General features: G+C 44.4%; 1 protein-coding gene across 1 annotated transcript in view; it reads right to left on the bottom strand.

Annotated features, from left to right (window-relative positions):
* The window catches only part of ADCY2 (adenylate cyclase 2), a 458,247-nt gene that overhangs the window by 317,981 nt on the left and 116,027 nt on the right, over window positions 1–24,239 (bottom strand). Inside the window, exon 3 of the mRNA XM_053593134.1 lies at window positions 14,440–14,601. Coding sequence (XP_053449109.1) covers window positions 14,440–14,601 — 162 coding nt within the window. The remainder of the gene's footprint in view (window positions 1–14,439; window positions 14,602–24,239) is intronic.

Below are 24,239 nucleotides of genomic sequence, written 5' to 3' on the forward strand. Positions count from 1 at the left end.
GTGGCCACCAAGACCAGATGGCCCACAGTCTGAAAATATTTACTTTCTGCCCTCACAGCAAAAGACTGTGCCTCCCTGTTCTAGAACACGCACAAGCCTTCCTTTGTGGAGCAGGGTCTTACCCATCAGACCTAGTGACAACCTCGTAGTCCAGTGACTGGTGAGCTCTGACATCACTTTAAAGTATTCTCTGGGTTCTAAATGCAGAATCTGGGAGAGCACACGTGTCCTCATTACAGGGAAGCATTTAGTGAAGAATTCTATTATAAGGAAGTAATTACCTTCCCTGTTTATATTGTTAGAATTCACTTTTCTGGATGTCAGGGCCATTTACACGTTTTCTAGTAATGCTGAGGTGCTTGAGGATTTAGTTTTTTTAACATAATATTCATTTTGATATCCCACAAAAAGTACTGGAGTGTTACAGTTGGTTAAAATACATCTGCTGGACAGACTGCATTTGACTTGCAGTTGACATCAATATAACAAATTGTCTAAATTTATAAGAGACATTTATCAAAATTGTAACTTGATTTGCAAAAACAATACAATTCAATTAAACCTTTTTTCCAAGAAATTAGTTGTGAAAATCAGTTAAACTCTCACCTTTATGGTCACCTTTCCTACAGTATAATGTTTTTCTATAGTTTAAGCCTTTAACTGTTGAGTTAACTGACATGCTGTTATGTTTCCTGCCATTAAAGTTTACATGCTTTATCTATCAACTCATCCAAAAAAAAAAAAAAAAAGTAGGATAGCTTGCTTGATGTAGAGTGTCTTCTTTCAGACAGAAATTCTTTACTAACTTTAAAAGCTGATTATGTGTGTGTTGCTGAAAAAATAACAAAAAATAAGCCAGAGAGGCTTATTGTACCCTCAATGAATCCCAACAATTAAAAAATAAATAAATAAAATAAAACGTTAAAAAAAATAAAAATAAACCAGAGAGACAGAAAGCCATAACCTGAAGAATACACACCATTTATTGGACACTTAATGTGAGCCAGGAATTCCATATATCCGATCCCTAATCCTCAGTCCAATTCTGTTATCACTCCTCTTTTACAGATAAGTAAACAGATGGTCAGAGGAACTAAATTACTTACTAAAATTCATACAACCAATTCATGCAGAACTGAGATTTGAGCTTGAGTCTTTCTGACTCCAAAATTAAAGTTCCTTCCATGACACATCATGCTATCTTTGAAAAGAGGAAACATGCATTTTCATTCTGGGAGAGTCAACAGAAACATTTTATATTCCATATAACCAATAAGACGATCTGCTGGTGCCAGAGGTCAAAGCAAAGTCCTTTCTCTCAAGGAGTTTCCAGAGCAGCCCAGGAGTCAGGAGAGAGAGCCCGTGTTACTCAGGTGAGCAGAGCAGTATGGCTGCTCTCAGAGCTCAAACTCGGGTTCCTGGGACAGGCTCTTGGGCCATCAAGGACTTTCTGTGGGTGACACCTGGTCCCGGGAGGTGAGAATAGTGGGATGCTCCAGACTGGGGACAGAACAGACTTAATGACACCAAGGTGAGGGATGCAGGTTGGACTCAGTGACCTGCCGGCAGCTGAGCACCTGCAGAGCTCAGAGTCTTGGCAAGAAGGGTGAGGGGAGAGCCTGCAGGAACAGGCAGGTCTGCTTGGTCAGGGCCCAGGTGCTATCCTGCGATTTGAATTATTTGCCCTCCAGGCAGTAAGAAGCCATTTGAGGGATGATAAAGGCAGACTTTAGTTTTCACATGGTCCTCTGGAAAGCCACGGCTAAGCCTGAGGCTGCTGGCAACTTCCCAGGCAGTGAGTGACCACTCTGGCCCAGGGCAGGTGCAAGAGGGAAGGGAAAGAACGCGTAGTGAGCAGGACGGAGGGTGAGGAGGTGCAGAGGAGAAAGGTGGGCCCTGCCCTAGAGGCAGGAAGTCCAGGGCGCCGGGGTGTCCCAGAGGACATCACAGCAGTACAAAATGAGGTGAAGCGGCAGCAGACTCAGTTGGAAATGCTCGCTGAGCTCTGAAGGGAGATACTGAGCTGACAAATACTCGAGGCAAACACGGGTGGGAGCCTGCTGCTGGAAATAATCAAAACGAATCCTAAATCATACACAAGTCAAAGGTCTTCAAGGAAATGGAAATACTTTGCCTGACGGGTGTTATACTAGATTTTTTAACACATTAATTAATAAATGAAAGTCTTAAATTGGTAGAAGAAATAATCTTGAAATAGTCTACAAGATCTAATGTAAAAATCTAACCTTAAGGTAAAATTTCTACACACCTACTGAGATTTTTAACTAAAACCCAAACATTCTTTAAAATCTATATGAGACAGAGGTAAGAGAAGACACGGACATAACTGTGTGGTGTGTATACATATTTTAACTCAAATTTTGTGTAGCGATGAGTTTTTACTCTCAGCATAGATCCTCAAATCTCCCAAAGTACAGCTCTGCCTCAGAGAACTTCCTTTGCACTAAATCAGGAAACAGTCCACAACTTGTTAATAAGCCTTACATCAGAATTTTACAACCCATAGCTTAACGCAGTAAGTGCTTCACTGACAAAGCTTTCTGAGCTCTGTGTAAGGCAGACTAATACCCCTAGCATCTCCTACACTGTTCCTGAAAATGCCCTTGAATCTGTATTAGTATGAAATCAAATCAGAGATCTTCTCTGCCCAATACAATAGCTAAAATCAGGAGATCTTTGTTGACACAGACAAACATCACGAAGACGTCTTGGGATCAAGCATCCAATAACTATTCTTTCTAAGTGTCATAATGTCATGGAAGGTAGTTCAAGAAAGCCCAGATCTTTAAACCCCTCTTTGTACACCCTGTCTCCTATTTTTTTTCCATCATATGATCCCCTTATAATACGATAAATTTCAAGAGCTCAGAAAGAGTTTTAAAATCCTAGTAATGAAATGACTTATCTTGAAGAAAACAGGAGAACGTCATAAAGGTTTGAGGGTGCTGTGATTGTTACCACCCTTCGTGAGTCCCCGGAGAGGCCGCCACTCACACAGCGACATGCATTTGCTACGCCATCAGAGAGGTGGGTGTGATGACAAAGAGCTGCTTTTATTCCCCTGGTCTGGTGACACCAGAGACACCTGGAGGGTTTTATGTCTCTACAACTGGTCATGCATTTGTGAGCGCATTCAGTCACTCCCGGAGTTAGTCAGGATGTGTCCATTTAATACTATGTATGCTGGGTGTTGGGACAGATGCAAATGTTTAAAAGCTCTGGTTCCTGCTGTTAGTTTCAGGTCATCTAAAGCCAAGAGAATGTGCCAGAAGGAAGGGAGGAAGGAGATGGAGACAAATAAGCTGGCCGAAATAGGATGTGTTGTCTCCTATAAAAATTAATAATAACAAAAAACAGGGTACTGCAGAGCAAGAGCAGAGCCACTGGTCACTTACAGCTGGAGCACTGACACTGTTACTGCCCTAATTCTGCTTCTGGTTTGCTCAGGGGCAAGGTCTGTCTCCCAGCGGAGGTGATTTCAGAGGGAAGGAAAGCAGGAACACTTTGCTGCTGAGACCCAGACCTGCCAGGGTTTCACTAACCCAGACAGAGCAAGGCTAAGGGTGTTAGAAAAGGATTCTAAACTGCAATCCAACTGTTCTCACTCCCTGTATCTTCACTTTTCTTCTTTCTCTTCTCATCGTATGTCAATATCATCATCTAGAGTTTGAGGTTCAGACATGGTATACAAAGCAAATTGTTAAGAAACCAAAGAAGAGGTTAAAAACTAAATATTTCTACTTTGTCACAGAAAGACTATTTTTTTCCTCCACTGAGAAATTATGCAGAATACAAAGAAAAATGGGAACAGACATATAACTTTGCTTTCAACAAAATTAGACAATTAACAGAATCCCCGACCTTCAGCAGGGTATAGGACTAACAAACCAGCAGGGCCCATATGGGGAGCTGAGAACAGCGCTTAAGGGAGCACCCCTGGCTGGCAGGGCTGCAGATGTGAGAGAGGAGGCAGGGACAGCCAGAGCTGTGAGCCACGCTGACCAGGCCACCATTGCACAGATGGACATAAAGTTCATGTGCAACTTTACATCCCATGTTATATGAACGTCAGTGGGCCCCAGAATTCAGGGTACCCAGGAGGCTAAACCCAAGAAAAACACCAAGAGCAGCCCGTGTGCAGCACGCAGGTGTCTCTGCGACGTGCAGGCCCTGACGCTCAGCATCTCACTGGCTCTGCGGGAGCACCAGGACTAACAGAGCACCAGACTCTCCCTGAACCAGGGCTCAGTGGGTGCTGCTGCTGCTGCTGCTGCTGCTGCTGGTGAAATCAACGGCAACCACCTGCTCCACCTCCGAAGAGCACTGGAGGAATGTGGAAAGAACACGGACCATCTCCGGTAGGAACACAACAAAACTCAGAGGAACAACAAAAAACAGGAAAAAGACTCCTATCACCTGAAAATAAAACAACAAAAGTTTAGTTTTTGAAAAAAGAAATTAAAAGCAAATCAGCAAAATACATGGTAAATAATGATAATAATAATGAGGATGGGGTAAAGCCATTTTCAACAAAAAAATTCATACCTTTCATATGAATAAAGGAGAGAAAAATGTATTAAGCATCTAACACAAGAAGTAAGAAATATAAAAGAAAACCAAAATAAGGAATTAACCAAGTAAATAAAACTGAAACTTAACCCTAGAAAATCAATAAAAATAATAAATACAGAGGATGCCAAAAAGCGTCTGAATTTTAAGAGATGTTATCTGTGTATCACTTTTGAAGTTGAATTAAAGGTCCCTCCCTGGCCAGTGTACTTAGGCAAGCTACATCCATCCACTTTACTTACTTTTTGGAATGATTGACTTTATTTCCAACAATATCTCCTAAAATGTGTATACATCTTTTTGGCACCCCTGTGTATCAAAAACTCATTATTTGGAGCAGTAAAGTAAAATAAACAAAATGTTAGCTACATGAATCAACTTAGTGCAGACAGGGGAAGAAAATAACCAGACAAAAGCAAACACAAATATAGAAGGAACTGTAATTGTGGCAAAGTGACTGCATTTGATGAAATACAACTGCAATCTTGAATGAAGGAAACTATATTTATAAGAAAATATCTTTGATGAAAACAAAGTCCAGAAGAGAGAAAGTAAACCTAAACAGAAATATTTTTACATGAAAAATAGGGTGTAATGGGGCAGTGCCTGTGGCTCAAAGGAGTAGGGCGCAGGCCCCATACACTGGAGGTGGTGGGTTCAAACCCGGCCCCGGCCAAAAACAAACAACCACAACAAGAAAAAAAAAAAAACTGCAAAGCACTCAGAGCCACCGACCCATGGTCAGGGCTGCCTAAGTGTTCTCAAGATAAATGAAAAACCCTTAATTAGTTATTGGTGAAAAGAGTGAAGCCATAAATTAAAGAAAAACGTGGCATGACGTACTGAGGATAATTTGAGAAATTCATGAATTGTTCTATAGAATCCATGAACTGTTACCATAGGGCAAGAGCACCAGGAAGGGCATCCTGAGTTAGGTAAGGAGAGAAATCATAGTCTTGTCCACAAGTGATTTTTTTAAAAAAAGTCTTTTGATGTATTTCAAGAGCTGTCTTTAAATAAGAACAGAATGGTTCTGATTATTTCCTTCACTCTATATTATGTATTTAACTTATCCCCACCACCAGCTTATTTCGTAAATGGAGAATATTAGTCCTACCAAATAAAAAATTAGACAAATGGGTCTACTACAATTGCCTTGATATTAACTCTTTTTTCCTGGAGTTACCAGGAAAATCAACTGGAGAGAAAAGAAAGTTTTAAAAAGTATAAAGTGGAGATCTACTTAAAAATGATGTGATTATATAGTTGGAAAACCTGAGAGGATCAATAGAAAAGTTCTACAATGAGAACTCCCAAGTGGCTGGAAGACGTGCATTCGTGGGAAACCCTATTAAACTCTCCCTTTCTCTCTCTCCCTCCTCCTCCCCATCTCTTTCTCTCTCTCTCTGAAATGTGAACATAACATCTGTTCTTAAAACAGGCAAGAGCCAAGAACAGAGGTGTCATTACCCTACGTAGTACAAGCATTCAGCAAAAATATTTTTCGTTAGTCCTATGGATAACAGTTTTTCTGAATAAGGGTGGAATTCTCATTTGTTTCTTCATTCTGAATTCTAGTTTTCCTTTATTTCCTTTGCTATCATAAATATTTACCAAAAAGGCATTTTATATACCGCACACCATAGAATTTAGCAACAGAGCCACCAACCCATGGTCTTCCCTCCATAGATAAGGAGAGAAATCATAGTCTTGCCCACAAGTGATTTTTTTAAAAACGTCTTTTGATGTATTTCAAGAGCTGTCTTTAAATAAGAATCAGAATGGTTCTGGTTCTCTTCCTGAGCAGAGAAGAGGAAAGGAGCCCTGTGGACTCTCTGGCCTTGAAGAATATATGGGACAGTTTGCAACAACCTGCGGGGGAGAAGCGGAGCTGCCACTGTGGGTGTTGGTGTCTGTGTCGAGCTGAACAGTTCTCTCCCTCTAAAGTCCACTGGGAACTTCAAAATACCACATTTTTGGAATAAAGTCTTTTTAGATGTAATTAAGGATGTTGCAATGAGATCATCCTGAACTTAGAGTGGCTCTTAAATACAACGACCAGTGTTCTATAAGAGACAGAAGAAGAAAGTTCACAGACACAAAGGGAAGAAGGACTGGAGTCACAGGGTCAAGGCTGGGGACCGCTCAGGACTGCGGGCAGACGGAAGCTCGGAGGGAGGCACAAACCTGGTCTCCCCTGCAGCCTCCAGAGAGAACCAACCCTGCCAACACCTCAGCTGTGATTTCCGCGAGAGAATAAATGTCAGAATTAATAAATGTCTGTTGTTTTAGACACCTGAGTTTTGTAGTGATTTGTTATGCTAGCCCTGCAGAACTGACACAGTATCTCAGCTGGGGAAAGAAGGGGGCTGGAGGAGATGAGAAGAGATGGAGCCTTGAGGGTGGATGTCTTCAAGACCACAAAACTTACCTGTAAGGTTGTCAGATCCACCCATCAGAGTTAGAGGAAAAGAGTAACTCCCCAAGTTGTCTGGGGAGCAGAATGGGCTTCCCCAAGGCATAAAACATTCCAGACAAAGGGTGGCATGGGAATTCAAGACATCGAGCTGGCAGGTGACCCTACAAATGCCTTCTCCTATATCTCTGCCTCTTAGTCTTGCCAAGTGGTGAATCCGGAAAGCTCTGTCTCAAGGGTTTCCACAGTAGGTGTTCCATGAGCCTGCAGGAGCTCAGGTGCTCAGGCATGGGCAGAACGTCCTCACCACATCACGCATGGAGTGTGGGCTCCCAGCACTGCGCGAGGCGACATTGTCTGCTTTGAGTCTGGGAAGGGCTCCCCACAGGACAGTCCATCAAAGCCAGACTCGGCTGCGAAGATCTGACATCCGTGTGATCTAACTTTCTCTACTCAACTCTGCATGTTATTTGGTTTTTGATTATGGCTATAAGTACTCTTAAACTCTATTTCTCTTCTCTTCTATAAAATCATGAAAACTCAACAAAATAGGCTGTTGCTGCTATTGACTCTGCATTGAGAGCTAACTGCTAGTCCAGCTCAACAGCAGCTCTTTATAAACAGTACGTCATCTAATGAGCACCGAGGCCGGCAACTGTGGAAGGAAGCTGGCCATTATCGTTGCTATTTTACAGATGGGAAAACCGAGTAAGCTGAAGAATCAGGCCAAGCTCATGTGGTGTTGCAGTTTGGATTCTCCAGGAAGCCCATTCTGAAAGGGGGCTTAGTGTTCATTACGGAGAGCCCTCAGTATGGATGCCTGTTGGGAAGGGCGGAGGCAGAATGGATAGTGGGGAAGGCTGCACTGCAATGCTGACCCACCGACATCAGGCAAACCCACAGACACTCTGCCACTGACGGGGCCTGTCAGAGCTGCTTGCCTTCAGCAGATGAAAGGGATTCCTACTCCCAAAGCAGTGGGTCATGGTGTGGACCATCCTCTAAAGGGCCCAGTCCTGGGTTGGCAGGTGTCTTTAGGCCACCCCTGGGGGGCTGACAGGGAAGGCCAGCTGCTGACAATGCGCCCAGCAGTGGGGCAGCCACCATTCCCCTTCCCCTAGGAGGTCTCTCTCCATGTCCACTGCACCTAGCTCTGAAGCAGGAGAAGTCGAATCCAAACCCAGCTTCTGCCTGAAGCCAACGCGCTCACTGAGTCTACTTCCCATGTTCACAAACTGCTGAGAGGGGTCTCAGAAATGATCGGCCAAGACTGGCCATCAGGACTTCTCTCCTCCTAGGGAGGTGGACGCTGATGCTCACTGTTCTCAGACAACCATGCTATGGCCACTGCCGCAAAACCCGGAATCGCATCTCTGTGCTCCCAGCCTGCCCAGCTTGTTGCACCGTGCACACATGAAGAGGACGCTGTGGCCGGCCTCAGGAAGTTGTCATGAACACCTGACAATGCTAAGCACTAACTATGCACCTGCCCCAGCTAAGGCCTTGGCCTGTATCCCTTGACTCCATCCTCCCTGCTTCCATAGGAGCAGCCGTGATCATCACTCCCTGTTTCCGGACAGCTAGGAATAGCCCTGGCTCTGTCTCTCCTTGGGATGCCTCCTGGGATGCTGTGTATACCTCCCTCCTCTGCACCAATTCATTGGTTTTCCCTCTACACGTTAAAGAGCAGCCTGAGAGCCAGGGCAGTGTTCCTGCCAAGGTCAAGCTGCAAATACATCACTGTCTTCAATTCGCAGGTTCATCGCTGTGTGGCAGGATCACCTGAGCACTCGGTCCCATGTGACTCTTAGAGATGCCGACTGTCTTATTATCTCCTAGGATTTTCAAAGGGAAATTACTGATGGTTTAATAAATGCTCAGAATCAATATCCTTCGCAAACCACTTTTGTTTCAAATATAAGCATTCAGAATAAGCAGAGTCTCAGATCTTCATAAACAGTGGATCAAAGACTCATGGATTGGTGAAATCAGGAGGAAAATCAACACCAAGATACTAAGTGAAAAGTCAGTGAAAGGTGCCAGCAGCCAACATTTAATCAACCTATAAAAAGTATTATGTTTGACATAACTCCATCCCTGAGAATGATCAGAGGACAGGGAGTTCACATGACAGGGTCAAGAAGAGGAAAGAGACAGCTGATGGATAACCGCCACTTCTTATTTTTGAAGAAATTCTTCTTTCTCATGGTCCTTTGATCAAATCCCCAATAACTAATCCACATTCTGGGACAGCTTCTCTATGCCTCTGCTCATTCAGGGCCCACCCCGAGCAGCTCTACAAATGTTGAAAAATAAACCCAGGTCTCATTCTCTTATAGTCAAAGTTTTAATTACCAACATGGATGATCTAAATCCTTTACTCTCTTGCATTTTTGCTGTAGAAATTGCCAGAGCATTTTAAAAGAAGTTTGATGTCCTCCATTAAGGGCTAATGTTGTGGGTGCTGTTCACGGCTCTACGGAATCTCTCCCTGGTAGGACAAAGGTTCCAAGTGGAAATGGGAAATGCACAGATTTGCTTTAGGATTTAGTCACCTTAGGCACCTTCCGATTTTTATCTCTTCTTCATCCTTAACCCTTTCCCCTCCAAGTTATCACACACTTAGCATAGGTGGCAAGAGCCTGCTCCCCTAGAATGTGGATGCCCCTTAGTCTGTAGCTTCCTGCTGTACAAGCCAGCAAAGGCACGGTCTCCATCTCTCTCTTTTCTTTTTTGGTCTTGTGGAAAAAAATTAATACCCTGCTTCTTGGAAGATAAAACAGTCAGAACAGAGGTCCAAATTCCTAAGAATTAGTCTCTTTCTCACAGCCAGAAACTGGGCAGCTGGTAACTTGCTATTTTTCCTTTGAGTTCCTCAGATTGTTTAATTTAATTTAATTCCAAACTTCAATATATACTGCCTGAATTATGCTTTAAGAGAGTCATTTATGTACTGAGTCCACATTGCTACTGATTACACACTCATCTAGACCTGCTATAGTAGATGCAATGTACGCAGTTATGATTTAATTAAAAAATTAAAAATTTTTTTCTCAAATTGCGTAGCAACTTACATATATTTAAGCAATCATGGTGTAATAAAACCTATAAAATTTCCCTAACATAGAAGCAATCCTGCTATAAAATCAACTAGTACCTCTTTAGCTTATTTTCCCTAGTAGATATGGATCCTCACTGCCTTCAGTAAATCTATATTCAAATTCCCCCTCACTCAAAGGAAAATAAAAGATACACGAAATGAAAATTCGGAACATGCCACGAAGGCCAAAGGAATACAAATGTAAGAAAAGTGGGAAAGTTTTGCATACAAAATGCTATCATGATAAAGAAAGAGGAATATTTGAAAACTCCTGAGGTTGGTTCCTTATTATGCCAATGGGGATGCGACCCTATGGACGGAAGGCAAGTGAAGAACGCACAGTGTGAGCATAAGGCAAGAGCCCAGGGAGGCGGCGTCTGCTGTGGCGAGGGTGGCAACAGACAGGGGAGGGCGATGGAAGAGTTGATGAAAAGTACAGCAAGAATCATGGTGTGGGGGTCAGGTGGAACAAGATGGGCTTGAAATAGAAAAAGCAAGGAAATACTCAAAGGATGATGGGGTCAGGTCAGAAAGGCACAGGGGCCAGCTTGCAGAGGTGTCCAGTGGACAAATCAGAACCAATGTGGATATCAAAATACACTATAATGATAACCGTTTATACCCTACTGAATAAAACAAGAAAACACAAGGCTGGAGAGGTATCAATCAATCAATCAAAAGTTTGATAAAAATATAAGACATATGCTTAATTTCATCATAACTTTCCACAAAATATGCATTGATTATAAAGTAGAAAGGATTCATTCCAATGTGGATAATGCCAGTGGACACAGGCCTCGTACAAACGAACCCAGGAAGTAAGGAGGCAAGCTGAAATGACGCGTCCAGGGACAGCAGTCCAAGAAGACATGCTCGCCGTCCCCCTGTGACTGCTGACACCACAGGACCTGAATCTGTTCATGAGGAAGCATCTGACTGACTCAAACTGAGGGGCATTTTACAAAATAACCAGCTTGCAGTGTTCAAAAGCTTTAAGATCGTGAGGCAAAGGAAGCACTGAACATCTGTTCCTGACTCAAGCAGACGGAAGAGAACTTGGGAGTGCAGAGCCGTGCCCCAGGCCGGGATTCTGAGGGGCTCTTCTGCCACACAGGGAAGCCGGAGGAGCCTGAGTGGGGTCTGAGCGTCACAGGGCAGTAGCAGAGCAGCACGGAGCCCCTGTGTCCACGCTGCACGGTGGGTATCCAGGAGGAAGGTGTACGGGAAGCATCTACTACCGCGCTCAGGGTAATGGGGCACCCCAATGACAACCCCCTGTTACATGGATTAGGAAACAGACCGTTCTCTGTACTATCCTGCCAAGTATTGGTAAATCTGTGATTGTCTCAAAATTAAAGTCACAAAATGTATAACTTCTTATACTTCAAATTTAAAATGTGTGAGGATACACCAGCCATAATTTTTGGTGGTACATGTGTAATGGCCTGAGAATGCCTTGTATTTCAAGAAAAAAATGCTGGTAAAATGAATTCCCTGAAAACAAGGACTCTGCTCTGCAGTAGGACAGGAAAATGAGGTTTTCTCTTCAGTCAATATTTAGATTAAAAGATAAGTACCACATGCTATCAGTGCATCACAAGTTTTAAAGAAATAAAAATAAAACAAACTATTCTTATTGAGGATCTGCGCTCAACCAAACACACTCCTCCCGTGGGGCTGAGGCTGCAGGTGACACCGGCCATCGCTGATGAGCAACCTGTTTCTTCACTGCAGACTGGTGTCCTTCCTCTTCCAAAGCATGCTGGACACGGTTAGAGCACAGCAATACAGCCACCGCACTTGTACCATTCTGATTTATAAATACTGTGCATTAGAAGAGGTCAATAAGATATTTTGCTCCCATCTCAAATCAGTGTTATTTTAAGGTTATATTTCTTTTCCAGCAATGGCCATAGGTACTGGAAGCTCATTTCTCATTACTGTGATGTTGCCTACAACCCTCCGATTTAAACCTACTGGCAAGTCCTCCCTCTCCCAGCTCTTGGCATTATTGTGAAATTACTTCTGAAGGTGTGGGAAATGGATACATTCATCTGATCCACGTAAGACGGTATTCTGATTTCACGTAAGAATACGACTGAACGAATGGTATTCTTATGTGAAATATTGGGGAATGAAGCATTCTGATTCTTTTAGCTATTCCAGAATTATCCTATCTCTGCCTGCAAACTCACAGGAAGTATTTTTCTTTGCTGGTTTTGGAAGGTGAGCAAATAAAAATTTAAGGTTACAATGTTTCCCCACTTGTTTTTAACTAATACAAGAACATAAAAATGCTTTTAAACCAACCCCATGTCCATGCAGCATTTGATGACCCAGAAAACATGGCTGCTCTGTGCAGCACTTCCTTCCCCCTTCTTCGTTTTTTGTTTCACCCTGCTTGGTTCTTGCAGACAGGTATTCAATCCTTTCTTTCCAGATTTTTTTTCTATTCCTTCTCCACCCACAGGCAGGTCATTTATGGGGCAGGAGAGACAGGTACAAAATGCCCAAGTGACATGTTCCGGGTCACCCCAAACCATGAAGGAGCTGTGAGCCGTGACATGTTTGAGTGTCCCGTTGCCCATGTGACGAGAGCTTTCTCACAGTTATTTTCACAATGTCAACTAGCTGAGAAAAATACATACTCGTTCCCACCGCAGAAACCCTGCCCTATCTCATATGTGACTTCCCAGTGCTGTGTTTAACAGCTCGTATGAAGGGGGACAGGGGAACAGTGGAATTTACAGGAGAAAGAACAAATGCCCCATAAATATTCTCAGTGGAGGTTCTGAAACGCAGAAATAGGACACAAAGGCTGGGCCAGAGCTTGTGTACACAGGACCATTTCTCCCACTTCTTCCCAAGCCTGGTTGAATTGTTCTTTTCAGTAGAATGGTGGTTGCCAGGGGACGTGGGGTGGGGGAAACAGGGAAATGTTGGTCAAAGGGTACAGATTTTCAGCAATCAGATGCACAAGTTCTGGAGGTCTGATGTACAACGTGAGTGGTGACAGGTATTAATTTGATCATGACTGTCACGGCATAATGTATACATACATCAAGTCATCACATAGTATACTTTGAATATGTATGATCTTAGTTTCCAATTAAAAATATTAAAATTAAAATAAACCACTCACCTTCATTCTCTCATTTGATTAGCTGCTGCCCAGCCCATCTTTGTCTTAGGTGATGTGGGTTACTGGTGTGTGTCAGAGGGAATGAACAAGAGGGGCTTCTCTTGGGTTCTCTTCCCCCTCTGGGGAGTGAATGGTTAAGTAATAACTGAGTGAGCCTCTGTGAAACTCTAGCCCACTGGGTAAAATCGGAAGCCACTGTGAGGACAACGGGCTTAATGAATGCAGGTCTTTCTGGGTCTTAATGACAATGATGTTGTGAGCATGAGGAAATTAATGCTGAGAAAAGAGATCCCTAAAAAGCTTTCAAACTCAGAGAGACTACTGTGGACTCAAGGGAAAGCCTCCAATTCCAGCTCAAGTTTTCAAATGAAACAGCACATCAAGTGAAAGAGACAGGGGTTTCTCAGACTCAGCAGAGCTTAGGTGACCTGGGTCGAAATCCCCTTTCCAATGGCACAGTGCTATTCACAATTGTGATTTTCTCAGCCCTGCTGAATTTTATACCATGGCTGAATTTGTTACAATTAATCTGCACAGAGAAAATCAAACATACTTTTTATAGATAAAAAATTAGAGACTTAGGAATAACTCCAAATCACTGGCCCTCATGATTTCCTGATGTACATAAAAGGAAATCAAATAGCTTTCAAAATGCTTTCAACTAATTAAATAGAATGGCTTCTTTGATATGGAATTTTATTAGTAAGAAAAATTTCTTGTTGTACCATTTGAAAGAGCTTTTATTTTTGCAATGCTCATGGATCTGCCAGAAGATTTAAAAAATGGAGAAATTTTTTATTCTCTGGAATAAGAGGGTTTTGGATGTCATGGTAGAGAGAGGTGGGAAACAATTATTAATTTGATTGTATAAGTTATTTCACTGTAAAAATAAGAGTGCTAAATTATAATGCATAACAATAACACCTTTTAATCATCAAAATCATACTACCATTCAGCAATCAGCAAAATGAAATTTCCAGATCCCACTTTCCAGTTTCACTTTGGGTAATTGCTAAGTGAGTGTGGATCCCTCCAACGGAGGGTACTGGTGAGACTGTTAACCCGTAGTGTCACCCAGAGTCAGCCCCAAGGAGCAGAAAGAAAGCAGCTTCAAGGTACCAGACTAGAGACACACCCTGTCCAGGGGGAGGACACAGAGGCCATCCCCAGAGAACACGGAGGTGCACCCACCTGCCAGACCAGGTGCTCCTTGGCCCCTGGAGTTGAAGACAGGCAGACGCTTAGCACGATGGTGTGGGAGGAGGAGGTGAGGACGCTGGCAATGATGGCATCCCTCATGTTGAAGGGCAGCATGGTGTACACCACAAAGATGATGAAGAGGAAGAAGGAGACCTGCGGAGGAGAAGCAAAGCACTGGTCGTGAAAGATTGTTCTGGTTCCTAAGCGCGTCCTCTTCCCTTCCTACTAAAGGCTTTGTGAAACACCATGAGAAACATAACAGACTCTCATTTAAGAAATAATATCATGGTGGCACAGGACACCATCTTCACACAAATCCACTGGATTATAAGACAGAACTCATTATCGTGATGGAGAAAAAGAGTTAGTTTTCAAAAATTTGGGACTTCCAGTTAAGGTCCCCAAACCACTGCAGACATTATGTTAACCTGGGTATGGAGGCAAAGCTGGTTCTACACAGCAGGGCTCTGCACCTGTGCTTTACAATGCACACCATGGATTCTTCATCTACCAGACTGAATCGGGATGCCCAGGGAGGGCAGCAGGTGCTGTCCCAGAGTTAGAGAAAGTGGGTGCAGAGAGCACAGGTATAAAAGAAACAAAACACAACAGTTCACAGATGGCTCAGATGGTGTGGGACACAGTTTGGCAGCTCCTCAGGAAGTTAAGTAGAGAATAACCAGACAACCCGGGTTATTACATGTACACACATGTTCATAACAGCCCTTCTGTAGCAGCCAAAAAGTAGAAACATAAATGTGCATCACAGAATGAATAAATAAACAGCCTGCGATGATGGAATATTATCCAGCCTGTACAAAGTGCTGCTGCATGCTATAATGTGGGTGAAGCTCAAAAACATCACGCAGTGAGCAGAACTTGGGCAAAAACCTCACAACGTAGAATTCTCTTGTATAAAATATCCAGAATAACTAATCCCCTCTGGATAGAAAGCAGATTGGGATGGGAAGACACAGGGAAGAGAGAGTAATTGCTTAATAGTACAGAGTTGCCCTTGGGATGGTGAAAAATGCTCTAAAACTAGGCAGAGCTGTTGGTCGCCCCACACTGGGATTGGACTAAATGCCACCAAATTCTTCACTTCTAACGTGTTGACCGCCACACTGGAAAACAATTGTTTTCCTTGGGGAAAGGAACTTTTTTCCCACAGCTCCCAAGTTATATGTGCTTCATGAGACCCGGGGGTTCAAAACCAGCATGACTAACAGGCAACTTCTATGGCAAAGAATGTGTCAACACAACTAAATGTAACACCGTGCTACGTGGATTCTTCCTCAGTAAAAACAATCACTATGAAACTGCTTAAGGGTTTGGAATGGAGAAGAGACTGGGTTAGGAGGTAATACAGAGGATGAAATCAACAAGGATGAAATGGTCCAGCGGGACTCGGGGAAACGGAGACCGCGGGGCGAGGTCACGCACCCCACTTTCACTGCGCGTCCTGTGTCACCTGCACCGGGCGCTGGAGCCCAGCACGGCTGGACGGGGGTGGGACGCGCGTAGCGGTTCTGGGTCCTGGTCTAGACGTGAGCGCCTGACAAGGACACCAGCAACGGGTGCGCCCCCCACCCCCACCCCCACCTCCGTCCCTGTCCCTGTCCCCATTGGCAGAGGAAGGACACCCCGCGGGCAGCACGCGGCTCTTCCATGGCGCATTTGCAGGGCGCGGCTCCGCACGCATATTACAACCTGAAAGGAACCATCTGCCACCATGTCACTATTCAAGGGCGGTGTCTTATAAGCTGTGTTTGTATAACTGTCACAGGCAAAAAGAGCACATGAAAGATTAGGGAGACACAGCCTAAAAATAAACCTGGATCCTGAAAAAGCACCCTTCATTTTCTTCAGGGTGCTCCAAGCTGAGCATCTCTCACTCCGCGAACCTGCGGGGAGCCCCCCACGGCGGTGGCAGGTGCCGCAGGTGCAGGGACAGGCCAGGCTGGCCCGGAGGGATGTGCGTGCAGCCATCACGTTGGTCTGCGTGTCCTGAGAGTGGGGCGCCCAGCCCACTGCCCGGAGACGAGGGGGCGGTCAGACTCTCTACCATCTCCTCTCATTCCTGCAAGTTCAGCCGTCTCAGAACAACAGCCAAGGAGAAACCCACTGTGAGTGGGAAAAGTGACCAGGAACCCTTCCCGGGTGGCCCGGATTCATCACGCGCCATCTGCTTCCGGCCCCGTCTCCTCCCACTCCATCTATATTTACAAGGGCCCTGAGGCCAAAAACTGTGGGTGAACAGATTACCATAGCAATATTTTTTTTTCCTGGTAAATATTTTTTCTTTCACCTCTTTAAAAATAAAAGAGTGAGGATTTTTTTTTTTTTTTTGCAGAAAAGCATTGTTGTTTTGCATGTTGTACATTCCACGTGTTACCCTCCATCTATGGGATGTGAAACCAGGACCAAAACAATGGTATTAGTTTACGCATCAAAATGCAAAGTGCAGATGGGCAGGAACCAGGCATGTCTGGAAGGACTTACAGTAAGTGGAGTCTACACTGGCAGGCTGGGCCCCTCCTCACACCATCTTCCCCAGGAGCCAGTACAGAGAAGGAGGCCTTGGATCCCAAATCATGTTTCCAAACCACTAATAACCAGCACCAGCACTTACTGAGTGCTTGGGGTGCAGACCCCTCCCCAAGTCTTCCAAAAGATCTGACTGAGAACGGTTAACCTGTGGCAAATGCGTCTTTAGGAATGGGAAAAACAGTTGTCATGGCCTATTGAGAAAATGAAATCTTTAGAATCCCTAATACCCACCCAATTTACAGGAAATATTTTCAATGAAGATATTGTTATTTCTACATAGAGCAGTTATGCAAAAAACCTTATATCCTAAAAGAAAAATGAAATGAATATTTTCAGGTATCAGAATCAACCATTACAAAAGAGAACCTCCCTTGTATAGCTACATATTTTTCTTCTAATGCAAAATTTCTTTAAAATTATCATAATTTCTTTAAAATTATCATAATTTTTGGGCAGCACCTGTGGCTCAAAGGAGTAGAGCGCTGGCCCCATATGCCGGAGGTGGCGGGTTCAAGCCCAGCCCCGGCTAAAAACTGCAAAAAAAAGAAAAAAAAATTACCATAATTTCTGAATAGACTGATTTAAAAGTCGAATACCATTTCTATTAATATTCATTTCTGCAAACATTCTGAGCCGTGGAATGAAAGTTTGAGGAAGGTTTATACACAATAATCGAAGGATAAATAGATCTTCGGTTTTCCAAATACAGCTCCTGTTAAGTTTTCATTTGGAAATGGCAAAGTGAATTTTCAAAGGTCAATTAAGCAAATTCCATTAAGTCAAGTTCAGGATTTTAATGGCAGCCTTTCAGAGCCCCAGTGTAGTGGTGCCTGGGTAGCATTGTGCAGGAACAAAGGCTGCTGTACCTTCCAAACTCATGGGGGATGGTTCTTCACTTGTTATTAATCCAAGAGGGATCTAATTTTTTTAAGCCTGCTTTCCAATGCAAACTTCAAATACGGCCATATGTAAAACTAAAATGGATCTGGCACTAAAGAATGTGTGGGTAAAAAGCTCCAAAAAGTCGAATGCAATCGCCTGGGCTTCCATGTTACCATGGGGACACGTCCCCAGGCTGAGCCTCTCTTAACTGTACCTCTGTCCTGGGGCTGAGAAGAGAGGAGCCTTCAGCTGACCCCGCGGCCCTGTCCACTGAAGACGGCGTCGAGGCGCCTTTCCACCCCAGTCTGCACTTGCTTCTGTAAGACACGCATTTCTTCCCAGACCTCCCACTTGAGCCTCAGGCTCTGCAAGTTTCAAACCCACTAGGAGCTTCTCCTTGACTTTCTTCTGCCTGTTCCTCCCACAGGATAACTCGCGACTGCCCATGAAAGCACCATCTCCAAAAACCCCAGTGCAAATCCTTGAGAGTCAGTTTTGAAGATTCTGTCATGTCCACACTCACAAAGGGCGTCTCTTTACTTCAGGCCTCCAGACTCCAAGGACCACCTCGGCCTGCTGCTCCCCGGCAGCCTCCATGGAGCTGCCTCGTGGCATCTCTGAGTGTGAGGATTGTGCTTCTCCGCTCCATCTTTTCTCCTCATCTGCCGGCAGGGCAAACTGTCGGTGCCCAGCCCCCTCTGCATAGACCCCACTCCCGGCTCCATGCTTTGGGTGACCACTAGGACACTTTCACGAATACCCCAGCTCTCCTCCTTCTGGGCATGAGGTACAACTGCACCTGGCCACTTTCTTCTCATTTAGGGGAGGACACATGACTTGCTTTGACAAATGAAGGGTGAGCTGAAGTGATGTGTATCTGGGTGGAAACTTTTTTTTTTTTTTTTTTTGTAGAGACAGAGTCTCACTGTACCGCCCTCGGGTAGAGTGCCCCCGTGGCGTCACACGGCTCACAGCAACCTCTAACTCTTGGGCTTACGCGATTCTCTTGCCTCAGCCTCCCGAGCAGCTGGGACTACAGGCGCCCGCCACAACGCCCGGCTATTTGTTTTTGTTGCAGTTTGGCCGGGGCTGGGTTTGAACCCGCCACCCTCGGCATATGGGGCCGGCGCCCTACTCCCTGAGCCACAGGCGCTGCCCAAGCTAGTGCACAATTGTTTTTCATCCTCTTTCATACTTGGCAATCATGGAAACACAGAGCTGAAGCTTCTCCTAGCCTGGATCCCCAAGTGGCAGCAGAGTCCCTCAGCTAACCCACATGGACCTGTGTTTGTGAGTGGTTGACACATCTCTGTGACACTCAGCACACATGCACACAGTCTCACAGCCGATTTTGCTCGTGTTATATTTACAAAAATTGGATGCTTTCATTACATATAAATACTCTGCAGTTCGCATTTTTCATTTAACTATATATCATGGGCAACTTTCCAGATCTATATAAATGAATATATTGTTTACATTTTACTAGCTGCAAATCTTCCACAGCAACAGGTGTGACATCGGTCACTGCGGTGTCTCCTCACAGATGCTCACTCTGGGCAGCACAAGTGCCCTGATCAGTCCCTGCAGTGATCTCTCTCTCAACTCCCTTGCTCCAACTTTCTCCCTTCTCTGGTCCAGCCGACATACTACTGCCAGATTCATGATTCCAAATAACTAGGTCTAATACATTTATTCCTTGGATGAAAAATTCCTCCGGCTCACCCAGGACCACCCTGCAGGAAATAGAAAATGCTTCTCCATGCACAGACTCCAGCTTTCTGCCCCAGATTTACTTATGCAGAGCATTTATAGTCCCAGTTGTTTGTTAATCTTCTCCCCCTACTTGGTGAAGCACAGTGACAGGGCCAGGACTCAACTCACTCATCACCAAGATCCCAAGGACAGTATATGACATATGGTAGGTAGATCGTCTGCCAATATTTGATGTCTGCAGGGAAAACTCTATTATGCACCTCCAAACCATAACCATAACCACTTTATTAGCATCTACTCACCCACTCCATTTCTAAAACATTCCTCATTGGTCCAAATGGACTTGCCATCAGCTACGTCATGCTGATTTCTGAAGTGTCATTTCTCTGTCTAGTAGATCCATTACATTCAAGAACTCAACTGAACAGACATGTGTCATATGCCTGTGACAGGCCACAGCAGCTCCTGGAGCACAGGGCACGCTGAGCTGACAACTCCATCTTCCTCTACCTCCAGTGTCCCTGGAGTCCTAGAGAACAAAGACTCTTCCTAGGCGACTTTTAAAGAGGTTGATGCAGTGAAGACTGAGTAGGCAAGGACATTCCATGCTGTCACCGCATTCTCATCAAGGAAGCTTTCTGTGCAGAGCCAAGCTCATCTTCTTCCTAGAAGGTAACCAGCCCTCCCGGATTGGCCCATGGCAAGGGCGCCTGCCTGTGATGGAAAGTGTCATCATGCTAATGACATCCTGAGATGGATTTTTTTAAGCAGTGTCAGAATTATGCAACCAGACAACAGTGGACTTAAAGGGACCATTTGATCTGTCCCTTCAAAGACAGGTAAAAAAAAAAAAGAGAGTATCGGACTTGAAGGATGTGGTGTTCTGATAGCTTCAAAGCAACAAAAAATATTAACTCATAGTTGGGAGGTTAAAAATTCAGGGCTGGGTTCGTTCCTCCTACCACTCTGAGGGAGGATGTAGGGCACGTTTTGGTAGCTCCCAGCAATCCTGAGCATGATGGCCTTGTGGCTGCATCACTCCAACATCCGACATAATTTAGCCAGATCAAACCAAATCAATTTCGTCTATGCTGCAATCAGAACAGAATTTAGATCTCAACTGCTTTCCATCCACTTTATATCCCATGCTGTATTCCCAAGTCAGAGATTAAAAGCAAGTGCCCATATTATCAAGGTTACTGATGATCTATGAGTTTAAAATAATGTGATAAAAATTAAAAATATATATATATTTTACTTCTTTGATAGAAAATTACCATAATAACGGAGAAGTGGTACAGTACAACTTAAACAAAAATGGACCTGGCACAGAGCGGCCCCTGACTCTGCACGGGTCCAATAATCCAGCACCTCTCTTTTCTTTTTTTTTTTTTTTTTTTTTTTGTAGAGACAGAGTCTCACTGTACCACCCTCAGTAGAGTGCCGTGGCGTCACACGGCTCACAGCAACCTCCAGCTCTTGGGCTTACGCGATTCTCTTGCCTCAGCCTCCCGAGCAGCTGGGACTACAGGCGCCCGCCACAACGCCCAGCTATTTTTTTGGTTGCAGTTTGGCCGGGGCTGGGTTTGAACCCACCACCCTCGGCATATGGGGCCGGCGCCCTACTCACTGAGCCACAGGCGCCGCCCGAGCACCTCTCTTTTCTGTCTCAGGCGTCCAGCACAAAGCCTGCAGATTTTCAGAGTTTGGCTCAATGTTTCTTTCAGAGTTCAAAGACAAGCAAAAAATTTCCTGAACATGCCAACAATAACTTGGCAATTCAAAAGATGAATCTTCTGGGTTTTTTTTTTCTCTTTCCAATGGTGCCTCAACTCTAATAACCTAATGAATCTTTGCAGGTTTATTCCATCCCCTCCTAGAATACATAAACAGGCGTAATCAGCAAGATAATCAGCATTAGTTATGTAAATCACAGTGGTTCTGTGGGGAAGTGTTCCACCATCAGAGAAGTCCTTTCTATCTTTATGTTAATAATGCTGAAGGAGATAGCATCTCAGTAAACACAAGGTAAGTATTTTATAACTAGATGCAAAGCTACTCAAATCATTTTTCTCTCCATCAAATCTGAAAATTAGAAATACCATAGTATGTAAAGCAGTAGCTTAATTTTCAAAGATGCAGATATTATAAGAGTTGTAGGAATTATTCCTTCCTAACTATAGCATCGGGGGGTGGTTCTAATAATGTTGGGTCTTCTTGCTGAAGAATATTGACTAGAAATGCCAAAATTTAGTAAAAATTGCTCAAGGAAAAGACAGAATTCTTGAATACATTAATCTAATTTTTCTAATTAATCTAATAAGTCTAATACATTAATGTCTAATTACTGTAAATCTGGGTGATAAACTCATCTCATTGTATGTCATCATTTACATTTTACAGAATTGATGACTTTGAGGATATTTATAACATACACTAATTAGGAGCATTTTTTTAGTTTTCTGGGAAAATGACTAGAATGCTGGATCATGAAAATGCACTTTAACTTTTTAAAAAACAAAATCCGCAAAACAATATGTACCTTTTCACCCAGATTATTATTTTCTTCCCTTGTTCCTTGATCACACTTCAGATGAGGATTACTTGAATCGCTAACACATTTTTGAACACAAACATCACAAACTGTGGACAGGAGATTTTCCCTGGTGTAACTGGGGGAACCTCCTTACGCTGGCGTTTGGCACTGCACGGTCCCTGTGTTCAGGCTTCTCCAAGTACCTCTTCACGGCTGTCCTCTTTCAAAAAGATTCAGCTCCTTCCCTCTCTCCCTTTTCTTTCCCGAGGTGTGCGTGTGTGTTCACGGACTTTAGTCAACCCACATATTCCCCCACACACACTGAAATTCCATCAAACCCCAGCTCTGGTTCAGTCGAGAAGCCACCTCCCTCCAGGTCAAAGACCAAGGCTGACCCCCAAGAACCGGACCGAGGGAAAGGATTCACTGTGTCTCTAGCCTGACTCCTCCGCAGAGCAGGTCCAGATCTCAGACCCAGGCAGGATTCAGCAACAGTTCAGGGCTGGATGCTTCCAGATGCTTCCAGAGCTTTCTCAGGTTCCTTTCTATCTTCAATCACTCTGGCTTTTTCAAATTTCAAAGAATGTCCACCTGAGGCTGCAGGTGGAAGTCCACGTGCTCATTTGTAAGATCTAGTTCTCAATTCCATGCTCATAATAACCATAGCGGATTACACAGATCTCATAGCCAATCGTTCCTAATATTGTTTACAGATGTGAATTAAGCAGAGACTCAAAGCAGACCTGGAGTGTGCTATTCTCACTAAGGGTATTTTATTCCCCAGACACTAGCAAATCTCTGCCCTTCTTTGCTTTTTCCCATCTCACATAAAGAAACGTCTGGTCTCCAAACCAAGGAGCGACCCTTCATAGTTTTCTCTTCCTCATTCTCTCCATCCCTAAAAGACACTCTGGCCCATCTCTTCCCTCCTGCCTGCGGCCACATCATCTAAATCACATGGTCTCCCCTGGATTCCTGAAGCTGCATCCCAACGGGTCATCTGCTTACACCAGGGTCCCCAGAGTGAATTTTCCACACCAATCCCAAAGCGATCATTTTAAAAGTTAAACACAATCACAGCACTCCACCTGTCTATATTCTCCAGTGGTTTTCTGTAGCACTTAGAAGAAATTCAAAGTACTCACTATGCCAATAAACGTTCCTGAAGACCTGGTCCTGGCCGACACCCCCCCATCTCAGATCCAACCCACTCCCAGCAACGCACACTCAGGATCCCTCCAGACCAGCTTCCCTGCTGCTCCGTGAACAACTACACGCCTTTGCACTTGCTCTTCTGCCCCAAACCTTCCTCCAGGAGCTTTCCTTGTCTAGCTGCTCCCTCTATTTGGGGCCCTACAGATCAAATGTCACCTCCCCAGAGATAATGCCATGATCCTCCTATCTGGAATGTTCACCTGTGCACTCTCTATCTGTTCACCTGCTATGTACCCTCTATCCTTGTTGGAATTAAGATGTTTATTTCTATAGCCTTTTCTTTCCTGTCAATGCCCCCCACACATGTAGACTGCACAGGAACAAGGGCACTGTCGGGAGGGTTCCCTGCCTCTGACAACAGTACTCAGAGCCTCAGAAACCTCAACAAATACTTACTGAGCAAGGCAAAGGAAGGAAACATTTCAGGTGCAGATACATGAGGAAGTCACCAAGAGAAAAGCCCAGGAGGCTGGCGGGGCAGGGGCACGTTGGCAGTGGGGTGCAGTCCAGGGGTGCAAACGTGGCTATGCAGACGTGCGCTCACTCCCCCCAGCCATGTGACAGCAGCCCAGTGGTGGTCATCATTATCCCTGCTCATCTTAACCGCTCCTCAGTCACAATGACAGCCGAGAACAGGGGAGGACTATAACTGTATGTTCTTCATCAGAAGACCCACACCTGCTGTGAACAGTTAAAACACTACAGAACAAGCGGTGGCGATTACACAGGCCTCCTAGTGTCAATGCCAGGCTCTGTACATCTGATAACCCAGAAGCTAGAAGAAGATAACCCATCTTTCACCCAGATGGACGCACCGTCCACCCCTCTCTTCCCAGTTCACTTGGAGTATGGGAGGTATAAGCCTCAGCACTTCTCATTACTTCCTGGAACA

Source organism: Nycticebus coucang, chromosome 1, assembly GCF_027406575.1.
Source record: "Nycticebus coucang isolate mNycCou1 chromosome 1, mNycCou1.pri, whole genome shotgun sequence".
NCBI classification, from domain to species: Eukaryota; Metazoa; Chordata; class Mammalia; order Primates; family Lorisidae; genus Nycticebus; species Nycticebus coucang.